Source organism: Felis catus, chromosome F1 (genome assembly GCF_018350175.1).
Source record: "Felis catus isolate Fca126 chromosome F1, F.catus_Fca126_mat1.0, whole genome shotgun sequence".
In the NCBI taxonomy this organism is placed as follows: domain Eukaryota; kingdom Metazoa; phylum Chordata; class Mammalia; order Carnivora; family Felidae; genus Felis; species Felis catus.
In genome coordinates this window covers 45,104,079-45,117,525 of record NC_058384.1, presented here as the reverse complement: position 1 = coordinate 45,117,525, position 13,447 = coordinate 45,104,079, and the positions used below count along the sequence as shown (strand labels likewise).

Here is a 13,447-nt window from a genome sequence, read left to right as displayed (position 1 = left end):
TTGCTCTAAAGGAAAACCAAGTGCCCGTCATCCTTGTAAACACTCTACTTTTAGCTTCTTACGGGAAGAGGGTGACTGGATTAGATCTGCCAGATTGCGAAACGTAATCTTCTGTCACAGTTTTGGAATGCGAAACTTCCAACAGAACTAAAGGTAACTCTTGAGTTTGTCCCGCCACCCACCCTCACATTTTTTTTTCATTTTTCTTTCTTTCAGTCAAGGTGGTAACTATAATCTTACTTTTAAGAAACTTTCTCCTCCTCTCTCATGGCAACGGATTCCCTGGGCCCTCTGTGACTAGCTCAGTATTAAAAGGTGAAAAACTCTCCAACCGTAATCTGTACCTCTGTCTGTGCTTCCCTCCCTTGTCTCGGTCCTTTTTCTGGAGATGGTAAAAGACATTCGATTTGCCTATTTGCTCAACACAGTATTGAAAATAAGGACTTCCTGGATGTTGGAGTGTCATAGACAAAGGAAGTCTCATGGCTAATTTTCATCTGAGGTCAGAGAAACAATGAAGCCTTCTGCAATCTGTAGCCCAGGTCCCTATAGTTCTGCTTAGGTTCAAAGATACAACAAAATAGGGGCACCTGGCTGGGTCAGTCGGTAGAGCATAAGACTCTTGATCTCAGGGTTGTGAGTTCAAGTCCCACATTGTGGTGTAGAGCTTACCTAAAAACAACAACAAAAAAAGATATATACAAAATATTGCCCTACCTGCCATTGACCCTGCTCTTTGTTGTCTCCAGATATACTTTTTTCTTAAAGATTTTGCTTGGAGAATTCCTCCAGTCAAAATACTATCTAAAATATTTAAATCACTCTCAAATAAAGCTGACAAAAATGTTTAAAAAGAAATATTCAGTTCCTCAGGCTCCCCTTGTCTTTCACCACCTTGACATTTGGAAGAGTACTGGTCAATTATGTGGTAGGATGTTCTCAATACTGGTATGTCTTATGTTTTTCTCATAATCAGAACATGCTGGCAGGAATACCAAAGAAATTATGTCATGTACTTCTTTTTTCTGTCATGTACTTCTTAGTGCATCATAGGGATTACATGAAGTTGACATCTCTTTTTGTGGGTGATCAAGGTGATGTTTACCTTGATCTCTTGATTAAGGCAGTGTCTAGAAGGTTATTTCACTATAAAATTGTAATTTTTCCTTTCATAGTTATCAAATATCATGGACAGGCACGTTGAAACCACACAGCGATCCTGGCTGTCTTTAAATTATCACCCACTAATATTAGCACCCTTTAGATGATTTTGTCTACAACAACTGTTTGCCTAATGATGACTTCCTATTTCTCTCTTCCTTCTACATTTATTAGTTGGAATTCTTAAGTAAGAAAGAGCTATTCCTTCTTTCCCACTTATTTATTTATCCCACTACTTATTTACATCAGTGTATTTACTTGATTTTATGGGTCAAAATCTAATGTTATCATTATTTATTTTGTTTCTCAAATTGTCCCATCTTGGCTTATTAGGAACTCCTTCAGGTTACTTCTTGTGTCATTTTGATGGCCCCTCACACTCTTCTGAGCAACTCCTTAATTCCTGGCACCAAAAGACTTTCCAGACTCCTCTTACACTTTCTCTGCCCTCATCCTGGATTCAACCAATCCTTGATTCCCCAAGGAGCCCTGGTTGTTTTTATTAAAGAATTATGTTTAGTAACTGAGATGTGAGCATTAAAGTGTGCTAAGTGCTACTGAGCTGTCATTGCTTCGAGGCTCTCTAAGTAAACAGAGCTAGGAATTATATGTGTATGTGTCCACAGACCCATAGAGATACACATCTATATTTCTGAATCTATCTTTGCATAAACGTGTATTAAATGTCATGAGTTTATACTGATTCCAATCTTATCCACAGGAACTGCCACCGATTGGAGGAGTCTTAGGAGAAATAACAACTAAATGCAATGCAGGATCTTGGAAAAGATCCTGGAACAGAAAAGGGATATTAATGGTAAAACTGGTGAAATTCAAATAAGGCCAATAATTTAGTCACTTGTATCGTACCAATGTTAATTGGTCATTTGGAAAACTGCACTATGATAATGTAAGATGTAAATATTAAGGGAGGTTAATATGGGAAGGGTATGTAGGAGGAACTCTGGACTATTTTTGCAATTTTCTGTAAGTCTAAATTTAGCTAAAATAAAAAGATTTTTTAAAGCCATTAAAATTTTAATATGTAACCCAGCATTTCCCAATCTTATTTGAGCACGTAATTTTATTTTTCAGGAAAATTACTAACATCCATCCAAAAGCATTATTAATTGTGCCTTGGAACACAAATTTGGCAATTCTATGAAATAACAAAACCACTATTTATATGCCACACACAGAAATTAATTTCACTGCATATTGGCTTAATGTGTTTCTACTGTGGTTGAAGATTTCCCAAAACTATTAAGCAATCTCTGGTGAAATAGTTACTTGAGAAATCCTAAATTTCACTTAAGTTTAAATGAACACAATTATAATGCTCATGATAGAAAGCTGAATAAGACTATTTTTCTATAATTTTACAAACACGTTGCATGTGGTTAGAGGTATGATAAAATTTTGCAAGCTAAGGAAATAACCACAAATGAAGGTGTTCTATTTTTAAAGAGACCAATTACGTTGAAAACATACAAAATTTAATAGTGTTTAGCTTTCATTTTACAAAAAGCATTGCAATAATAACCCAAATATGCAGTTTCCAGATCCCATTGATGGATAGAACACACTCACCCGGTACCTTAATGAAGGGCTTCTTATGAAATAACCCTGCCGGGGAACATATTTATGAAATTGCAACTTTTTAAAAATTGATTTTACTAAACTATAAAAGCAATTTTGCTTCTCCCTTATTTCTACTATGTATTTATGGAACGTATCATTGGAATTCTTGTATCTTTTCATTTATTCAAAATACTTAAAATATATATCATACACCAATTGATTTGTATTTGAAGTCTTCTTTTTTGTGGCCTTGTAAATCAAAATAAAATTATTGTAACACTTTGTAATGATGTATTATCATTACCTGAATCTGCCAGCAACTGTTATCTGTTTATAGTCATATAATTTAACCATTTTCTCTGGTATCTGATTTTTTAAATCTTTTTCTCTTCTGCTAACTTTTAAAATAATTTTACTGAGTTTAACAATTTTCTTATTTAAGTTATTTTTATAATGCATTTCTTCCAAACAAACTTTGAAAAGGTCACTAAAACCCTATATATTTTTAGAAGAAAAATACTTTTATACCTCCTACAATTCTATTTGGCTTTCTTCTATAAAATTATTCCATGACTGAATAATATAATATATTGCTTGAGAGTAAAATGCCTCACATTGTACATATTTGAGTCATCTTTTTCAAAATATATGTAGTCCTAATTTCTGTAATATTTAAGACAGTGATTCAGAGTCCAGAAAGCTAACCATTACACCGAGGAACCCCGTGTCTTAAGACAGTGATTCAAAAGATTGGCCATGGTAAATTATATACCTTCACTGTTTATTGCTTGGAAGGACTGTGATATATAGTGTTCATTCATGTCATTCTTCGTTCAAAAAAATAAGCAAACAAAGTTTTGAACATATTCTAATTTACATATAAAATATATGTGTGCATGGCCTGAGTCTTTTTCTTCTCCATCACAAATACGTATAAGGTTCTAGGTGTCCAGCTTTGTCTTTAAAGCAACTCTCCTGCCACCCTCAAACTGTCTCCGACCAAATTTTAAAAAATAGTTTTGATGCACATAAAATCTGACTCCCTTGACACAGGTGAATACAGCCAGTGAGGGAACCAAAGAGTCCCCACCTACTATGGTCTAGCATGGCTATCAGTAATCCTCAAAATAATCCTGTGAAGGGACTTCATCCAGTTTCATGGTTTTAAAGTGTCTGTATGCTGATGACAACCAAATTTTTATCATCCATGTAGAATTGTCCCTAAGCTCCACACTGTATACTGGACACAATTCAGGGAGTCTAACAAGTATCTTAAACCGATCATGTCTACAATAAAAATCCTGATCTTCCACGGTCCCCTTAATTGCGGTAAATCACAATTATACTCTTCTCAGTCCAAAACTCTGCATTCACGCTAGACTCTTCTCCTTCTGCCCCAACTCTAATCAAAAACTGCTGACAACAATGCCTTCAAAATACATCTAGAATCTCAGCACTTCTCATCACATGCTTGTGCCCTTGCCAAAACAAGGTTTAACTTCTCTGGCTTAGATTATCCCCATAATCTCTTGATTGCTTTGCTCAACCAAGAAGCCAATGAGTTTGTTCCTCTTATTATTCAGTTCCTACCACTCTTTTGCTCAGACTCTTTCAATGATTTTTTCATTTTAGAATGATAGCCACCACCCTTATAATGACCTAGAAGGCCCTTGTTTCCCTGTCAGATCTCAGCATTTACTACCTTTCTCATCCCTTGGTTATAGCTACACTGGCCTACTTGCTGTTTCCCAAGTCATCAGATGTGTTTGTATCTCAGAGTCTTTGCCTTTCCTTCAGAGTGGAGACTCACATCTCAGAATAATCTACATGGCTCACTACCTTAACCTACTCAGGTCGCTGATTAAATATCAACACCTTGATGAGGTCTTCCGTGACTCTATTATTTAAGTTGGATACACTGTTCCATATTTGAACTTCCCATTGTTCTTTTCTGCTTTATTTTTCTCTTTGCACTACTGCCTTCCAAGAGAGGTTATATATTTAACTTATTTATTTTTGTTTACTATGTGTCTCCTCAAGTAGAATAAAAGCTTCATGACAGCTGGAATTTTTCTGTTGGTTTCCGTGTGGAAACCACAACACCTGGAATGGTTCTGTCACACAGTAAGCAGTCAATAAATAACTGTCAAATAAATGAATAAAGTAATGGATGGGAAAATTATTAGCTCAAATTTTCCATAGAAAATGATTGAGAATTAAATGGAGTACGTAATCGGTTCCATGTTAGTTAATTCTCCCGGTTAGTGAGTCAACTGTTTCAAGCTGCCAGAACCGGGGATCTTTTATCTCTGTCACATTTCCTCCCTGAATTTATGAGCCCCATTTGCGGCATAAACACTACCAAACAGAGGGAATATTAGTTGTGACTAGGATATGCAGTTCCCAGAAAGTCCAGTTTTAGTTGTCACTTTAATGAGAAGTTTCTGATCCACATATTTTATAATAATAACATGCTTGGGTTTGGCTCACTGATAGTTAACACGTTAAAATTCAGGTAAAAGGCCAACTATCAAGAAGTAATAATAATTAGCAACTATACTATGGATATACTTAACAATATTTTTTAATAGGGCCACGTTTGCGTCACCACATTTTAGCTCCCCCTCTAGTAGGATGCAATGACCTTCACTGTATTTCACATATAAAACTTAGGCTTTCACAGTTATTTGTATTAATCAATATACCCTCAGATAAGATCCTTTGATTTATCTTTTGTTCTTGTGATATATAACCTAATTATTTTAAAAAAGTAAACATACAAATGTAAGTAAATATGTGTGTATATATGTCTATGTACACAAAGCATATATATATATATATATACACACATTTTTATTTAAAATTATTTACATTGCTAATAGACATAAGTAGAATCAAACTCATATCCTAATATGCAAACTATAACTGTGTCTTAAAAAGTGGAAAGGCAATGGTTGGACTTCATGGAAAGCTTTCATAAACAGTCTCAGTTGGCAATACTTTGCTCCTTTGTCATTCTCCTTCTTCCTACCTAGAAGAGAATAGCCTGAATCAAAGCAGACATTTTGTGATTACAATGAGAGAATCCTGAGGATTAAGTCTACTGGCTAAAATGTTGTAATTTAAAAAAAAATGGAAAGAACTGGGTGCACTGTTGAGTCAGATAAGCTGCTCTAGATGATGATCCCCAGATATTTCACTTATAAAATAAAATACCACCCTTAATTTTAGCTGTTATGTAGAGCAGAACATATTTTTAGCCAGTGTAATATTCTTTATTGTGCATGAATAAAATTACTGTAAGCTACCCCTTTCCTTACCATTCTTAAGGAAGAAACGATTCTTCTCCTTACTAAGTAGAGATATTCCAGACATTCTCCAGATCCCATCCCCTACCCTCTGGTTGTATTTTCAATCTCTGTCTCCTCACTGGTACTTACCCTACTAATTAAACTTTAAAAGCAAAAAGAAAATAAACAGATAAATACACATAGATGTGCATGAAACATATTTAGAAAAAGCTGTCCTTAACATTTCTGTGCAATAGAGCTTTCATTATTTTTCTTTCTCATCTTCATGGACAAACCTAATGAAGTGGTAGCCTTCAACCAGGCTTCGCTTTCTTATCATCTCTTTGTTTGTTCATCTTTTATCAAAATGAGAAAGTCTCCACTGTCCAGAATTGTTTTGTCAGAAGTCCCCAGAGACCAGTGACCTACCAAGCCCATTTGCTCAGCATCCATCCATCTTAAATCATCTATATGTTTACTATCCGGTTTGTTTTAGAAATCCTTACTCCTATCTATTCCACTGCACTATACTGTATTTGCTCCCCTTTTCTTCCACCTGTTACCTAACAGGAAAAGTTTAAGTTGTCACTTCTCCCAAATCCCCACTATTTCTACTTTCACCTGACCCCTATTTCATGGACCCGAAATAGCACTGACCCACCTCAGGAACCAAGAGAAGCAGTAATTACCACCACTAAGTATATCTGTTTAGGAGGCAAATATATTCATATTAAACTCCTTTTCTTCTATCACACCACATGTTTTATAGTTCTCTACCATCTAGACACAAGTCTAGAGATTTTTCTTTTCCTTTCCCTTTTCCTACATTCATATCTATTCAGTAGCCAAGTTCTGTAAATTCTAACTTTGTAATATTTTTCTTAGTGATTCTCTCTTTCTTTCCCATTGATTATCACTGAGGCCAAAAACTCAACCTCCTCAACGGAATAATGAAATATTATTTGAATGAAAATAAATTGAAAAGAAAAGAAAAATTTCAATTTGACAAGGATGAAATATGGGTCAGATGAATATCTATCAACTGGCCTGATATCAGTGTTTCCTTGCTTAAAATCATCATGGTCGATGTCCAACAGCCTACAGTAATTTCTGTCCAAAGAATAAACTTACATTCATCTCCCTGGTAAGACTGCTGAACAAATAAAAATGTTAACTTAATCAAGAATAAGGAATACCGGGGCGCCTGGGTGGCTCAGTCGGTTGAGCATCCGACTTCAGCTCAGGTCACGATCTCGCGGTCCGTGAATTCGAGCCCCGCATCAGGCTCTGGGCTGATGGCTCAGAGCCTGGAGCCTGCTTCCGATTCTGTGTCTCCCTCTCTCTCTGCCCCTCCCCAGTTCATGCTCTGTCTCTCTCTGTCCCAAAAATAAATAAACGTTAAAAAAAAAATGAATAAGGAATACCACTGCCAACTGCACTGAACACTCAAATGCAAATGAACTGAGGGGGGAAAATAGTGAAGTGCCAAAATACAGAGGAAACTCTCAATGAATAAAATGAAACCACTTATTTGAAGTCATCTACAAGTTACTTTATGACTTATACATCAACTAGAACTGGAATGAATATATTAATATACAAGAAGAAAAAACGTAAGATCGTTAAGAGTGCTAATAGCCATGGGAGCTATATTAGTCAGGGTATTGGCTAAGTTGCTGTAGAGACTCCAAAATATAAGATAGAATTTTTTAAATTAATATTCCTTTTCTATAAAAGTCCAGAGGTAAGCAATTCATCCTTAATATGTGACTTCCATCATTGTCCCCATTTCCACTGGCTAGAAGAAAACTAAGAAGAGGACAAAGGTGTTTGAGTGGGTGAGTCTATCTCTAGAGCTGAATTAGGAACTCCATTATCCTGTGAACTAAGGCAGGTCTGTCATGAAAGAGCTGATCTTGGATCTCAACTCTTGATTTATCTCATCAGTTTCAGAATTCATATTTATTATTTTCTCTCAATACTATAATCTATATAACACTTTATTTAAAGATATATTTTTAAATTAGACCATTTCATGTTTTATATTATATTTACTTCTCAGCTTATTGGATCCTAAAGTATAAATTTCTCTTTTCACTTCTTACCAACTAATATAGTACACAACAGCTTGTGAATATCAACTATTTGTAGTCAAAATCACCATTTATTATAAAATGAAGTTTTAGTAGCATAATCTCTCCTTTTTAAAGTGGAGAAATTGAGCATTTCAATTGTAAGCTTTGTTTTCAATTAAGGGTTTGATAATCCTTGCATAAAACATTTCTTAGACTATTCAACATTTCCCCATTATACTACTTAATTCACCTCCCAAGTCTGTTCTCTTATTATGAATTCAGTATATTTGAACTCTCTAATTTCTGCTGATGCTTAAGGGCAAAATTTCAAACATGTTCTGTTAATAGGTGAATCTTGACTATATCTTCAGTTAATGCATAATACAAAAGACAATACAAATACTTGGTCAAACAATACATTTAATAAAATATATTAGATATGTTAAACTGAGTGATTTGTTTGGATGATTATATATGTTCAAGTGATGGTATATATCAGATTTAGGTACTTGAATTTAGAAAATACAAAAGCTCTTACTACCCAATAATCAAAGACAGCCCAATTTTTAAAAATTGGCAAAGGTCCTAAGTAGGCTTTTCTTCAAAGAAGATATACAAATGTCCAATAAACAGATGAAATAATGTTCAAGGTTATTAGCCATGAATGAAATTCAAATCAAAACCATAGTGAGACACTATTTTGCATCCACTAGGATGGTTATAATCAAAAATTGGACCATAACAAGTGTTGCTGAGATTGTGGAAAAAAAAAAATTGGACCCCTGCTACCTCGCTGGTGGGAATGCAAAATGTTAAAGTCTCCTGGGAAAACATTCTGGCAGTTCCTAAACAGAGTTACCATGTAACTCTGCAGTATAAACAAAAGCAGTGAAAGTATATGTCCACATAAAAATCTTTTCATGCATGTTAAAAGCATTTTTATTTACAATGCTGGAAATAGCCCAAATATCCATCAGCTGATGAATAAAAAATAAATATGATATATCCAAATAATGAAATATTATTCAGTTGTACAAAGGAATGAAGTACTGATGCATATTACAACACAGATGACCCTTAAAAACATTATGTCAAGTGAAAGAAGCCAGTCCAAAAACACAACACAAAACAAAACAAAACAAAAAAAAAACAAAGCGCATATTGTATGATTCCATTTATATGCAATATGCAATGTCCACAATAGGAAAACCTATGGTGACAGGGTAGACTAGTGATTGTGTGGGGATGAAAGGGTTGTGGGAAAATGTGAGTGACTACTAAAAGATAGAACATGTCTTTATGGGGTGATGAAAAGATTCAGGAGTTACACAGCAGTGACGTTTGCACAATTCTGTGAATACACTAAGACATTAAATCGTACATTGTAGACAGTTGAATTCTATGACGTGTGAATTATGTCTCAATAAAGTTGCTATGAAGAAAATTATGCTGGTGGACTATCGCATTTATTGTGACATAATTTTGCTGGTCAATTTTATTCATGGACAATCCTTAACTATGTGGTAACAAGGTCTTCAACAACATTCTTTTTTAATAAGACATAATTCATTAAAGTATATTGGGAAAAGTCCTATTTTAAGGGTCACTAAAATTCTTTTTTAGCTTATATCAAGTGCATTTGTTCACTAGGGCAATAGTGTATGTGCCAATAAATAGTATCTACTGTGACTTGAACAGCGTAATTCAACCAGTCTATGAGTAATGATGTATGTTAGTGTTGATGGGCACATTTTATCCTTTCTACAACGATAAAGTGAGACTAGATATTCAGTTCTAAAGTTGTATGATTCTATGACAAAAAGGGTATGGCAAAATAATGAGCCCATGTGATGAGTTCTGTGAATGTTCCATTCATTGGTGTTAAAATAGTTTTCAGTGTTTAATTTCATCAAAATGCTGCATACTTTCTTCAAAGAAAAACAATTCATTCATGACCCTGTTGCATCTTTTCCACTGCACAAATTAAAGGCTTACAAATGCACAGAATAGAAATATTTTCATTTCCAACTTTAAGAAAATTAATCCTTGGACAATCTTACTATCTCAGTAGAGCAGAGACATAATTAGAGGTAAGAGAGTAAAATCTACCTGGACATATTGCAGGGCATTTGCTATTTCCAATTAGCAACTTACTCCACCTGGTATTAAATCCCAAGAAAGAATTTTCCTTTTTTCTTGATTTATTTGACTTGGCACTTCACTTAAATATCAATTAACTTACTAAATTTAAATAATCACAATCACAAGCACCACAGTAAAATTTTCCTATAAAATCAACATTTTGTCTAAAATACCAAATAAAGAATAGGAAAAGGTATGAAATGCAATGCAACGTTGTCTCTTCAAATAAGAGTGGGGACTGTACTCACTGATTATACTTTCCTTGATCATCTGAGTCAAATACAAACTCTATCATAGGACAAATTGGTCTGATGATATGACTCTCCATCATCTACCTCAAAATGCATATAAAAAGTGATTTCTTTTATACTACATTTGTTAGTTTTATCAAATACTTTGTTATTCTGTAATAATTATAAAAATTTAATTTTAATGTCAATTATGTACATATAGCTTTGAAATAAGAACTTACCTTAGGAATAGAAGAGAAAATAGCTTTCAGATCTCATACTAATGATTCTCATCATCTCATTTCTAAAAATTTTATTTCCTAAGTATCTCAAAAATAGAAACAGTGCCCTAATCCTAGACTTAACAAATGATGTAGACACTTAGAATTTAAGATGAAACAAGTTATCTCAAGATTCATTAGGAAAAAAAACAGCAAATCTCTGTCAATTTTCTATGTCTTGGTCTTCCCCTTCACAGGTCTGTATTTGTCTGTCTATCCATCTATGTATCTATCCATCTGTCTGTCATATGAAGATAATTCACACAAATACAAGTGTTAGTACATATCTAGCTGTATATCTTGGCTTACTGTACCTCTAAATCACATAACTACACTTATATTATTTTTTTTATAATTTAAAATGCATTATCTTAAAGAAAAAATATACTTACTGCCCTCTAGAGGTATGAACCAGAAGTGTAATAAGTGTAGATGTTGCTGGGCAAATACAGTTTAAAGCTAACATGGCGTATTTAAACTCTTCTTCACAAACAACATGATCTGTTTGAAATAAAATAGGTAAATAAGAATAATTTACCTTGGGATAGTAGTATTTTTAAATAATATTAAAATAAAACAGTAAAATTACAAAAGTTTCAACACAAAGACACTTGTCTTAGAGATGCTTTTACGTGTGCAATTTTCCCCAGGAAAAAATGTTTCAAAAGAGAGAGTACTAGATTATGAGTTAAGTGATCAAGAGGGAAAGGGATTCTAGCCCCAGTTCTGTCATTAGTGAAATAGGCAGCCTTTGGCAAAATGCTTACTTTTCCTATGCCTCTTCTGGACAAGCAGATGAGAGGCAGATAGATTTGAGGTACAGTCTGGAAAATAAATCAGGGACTGTATAAAGTTTCCTTTAATTCTGATAAAAATTCTATGATAAAAATGTATTAGTATTGATTTAAAGCATTATCAATTTATCAAATTCATAGTCACACAGCACACAGAATTACTAAATGACATGGTAGATAACATATACATAACATAGGAATAGATTTTGTACAATCAAAACAACTATAATATCAAGCAATAGAGATTAATGCTAAAATAAATTTAAGTTTAATTGTACTTTGACCTCAAGACCTATGGTCATAAACTCAAAAGATGATAGGGTCCAATCAGGAAACATAAAAAATAACAATTGAAGTTCAGTTACATAAAAACAATAGAGTGCCAAATATGGTGGTACATGAGAGGGTACAGGCCACATTAAGGGGGGGGTGGTACTCAGCCCACATCCCTTACTTTCATAGAGCGAGGAAGGCTCAGATGCCAGATATGCAATTTTCCACAGAAGTCATATTTGAGAGAAGTGAACAAGGTATTGTTTACTTTGGGGAAAAAACCTTCCCTTCCCAAGTAAACAATTAGAGCTGGCATTAGAAGCAAAGACGATGTGTAAAGTTCTAAGATAATAAATATTCTTAGAAAATAATTTTAGCTAAATTAAGAAACAGAAGGTTGAATTTGTAGATGAGTCAGATATCTATACAATGAACACATACCCAACACCATTGATGAAGAAACATAAAAAATTACTTGGGAAATGGTGCGGCAAATACCCTGGACAGATAAATAATAAACTTACTCCTGGTTTCATGAGTTAACATATGAAAGAGCCCATTATTTTTTTCTTTTTCCTTCATTTCCTTATTTATTTACTTTTTCTTTTACATTTTATGGAAGAAATTGCTACAGTTACATCTCAGGATTTACTCAACATCAAAAAAAAAAAAGAAAAATCAAGCATCTGCTAACAATGTTTCTGCCTCTCTCTTTTTTCTTTACTGCTTTTACAGTGTCTATTAGCCCATCAGCAAAGCGCACATTACTGGAGATAACTTTGCACATAAATACAGAGTATGTTTGGAACTGTTTCAGTAGACATAGATCTTGAACAATACAGGTTTGAATTGCACAGGTCCACTTACACAAATTTTTTTCAGTAAATATTGTACAATACTATAAATGTATTTTCTCTTACCTATGACTTTCTTAACATTTTCTTTTCACTAGCTTACTTTATTGTAATTATATAGTACATAATTCACATAACATACAAAATATGCATTAATCAACTATTTATGTTATTGGTAAGGCTTCTGGCCAATGTTAGGCTATTAAAGTTTTGGAGGAATCAAAAGTTGACTGTGCAGGGCAGGGCCAGGCATGTGGCGGGGGAGGGGAGAGGGCAGTAAGGGGTTGGCGCAACAACACCCATGTTGTTAAAGGGGCAAAACTGTATACTAAATTATCTAGGAACACAAATACTGTGTAAATTAGGAGAAAATATATTTTATTCTGTTTGGCATTGTATGTCATTTATACAAATTTAAGATGTTTAATTACTAATATTAGCAATGTCAGTAGCTGGCACATACTTAATGGTGCAAGTATCTCTCCTTTCCATTGTGTTTTCTTGAGTATTCACACCCGCACACTTACGTATTGAAATACATTATTATTCCCCTTTGTTTCTCCTTCAAATTATGATTAATATGTTTATTATTTTAAATGTGTTCATATAGATACTTATATTTACTCTGAATTTCATTCCAGGGTAGTAAAGGAAGTGTTACAAAATATTTACTGTATAAAGGAGGCACTGGTTGAAATGCCATTGGTTGAAAACCACTGTCTTAGACAAATGAGTTAATATATAATTATCATGGGATTCCTTGTTA

General features: G+C 33.9%; 1 protein-coding gene across 13 annotated transcripts in view; it reads right to left on the bottom strand.

Moving 5' to 3' along the window:
- KCNT2 (potassium sodium-activated channel subfamily T member 2) overlaps positions 1–13,447 on the bottom strand; it is a 363,444-nt gene that overhangs the window by 126,017 nt on the left and 223,980 nt on the right. For all 13 annotated transcript variants that reach the window (XM_019822157.3, XM_019822162.3, XM_019822163.3 and 10 more), the window contains one exon: positions 11,153–11,261. In XM_019822157.3, the coding sequence (XP_019677716.1) occupies positions 11,153–11,261 (109 nt within the window). The remainder of the gene's footprint in view (positions 1–11,152; positions 11,262–13,447) is intronic.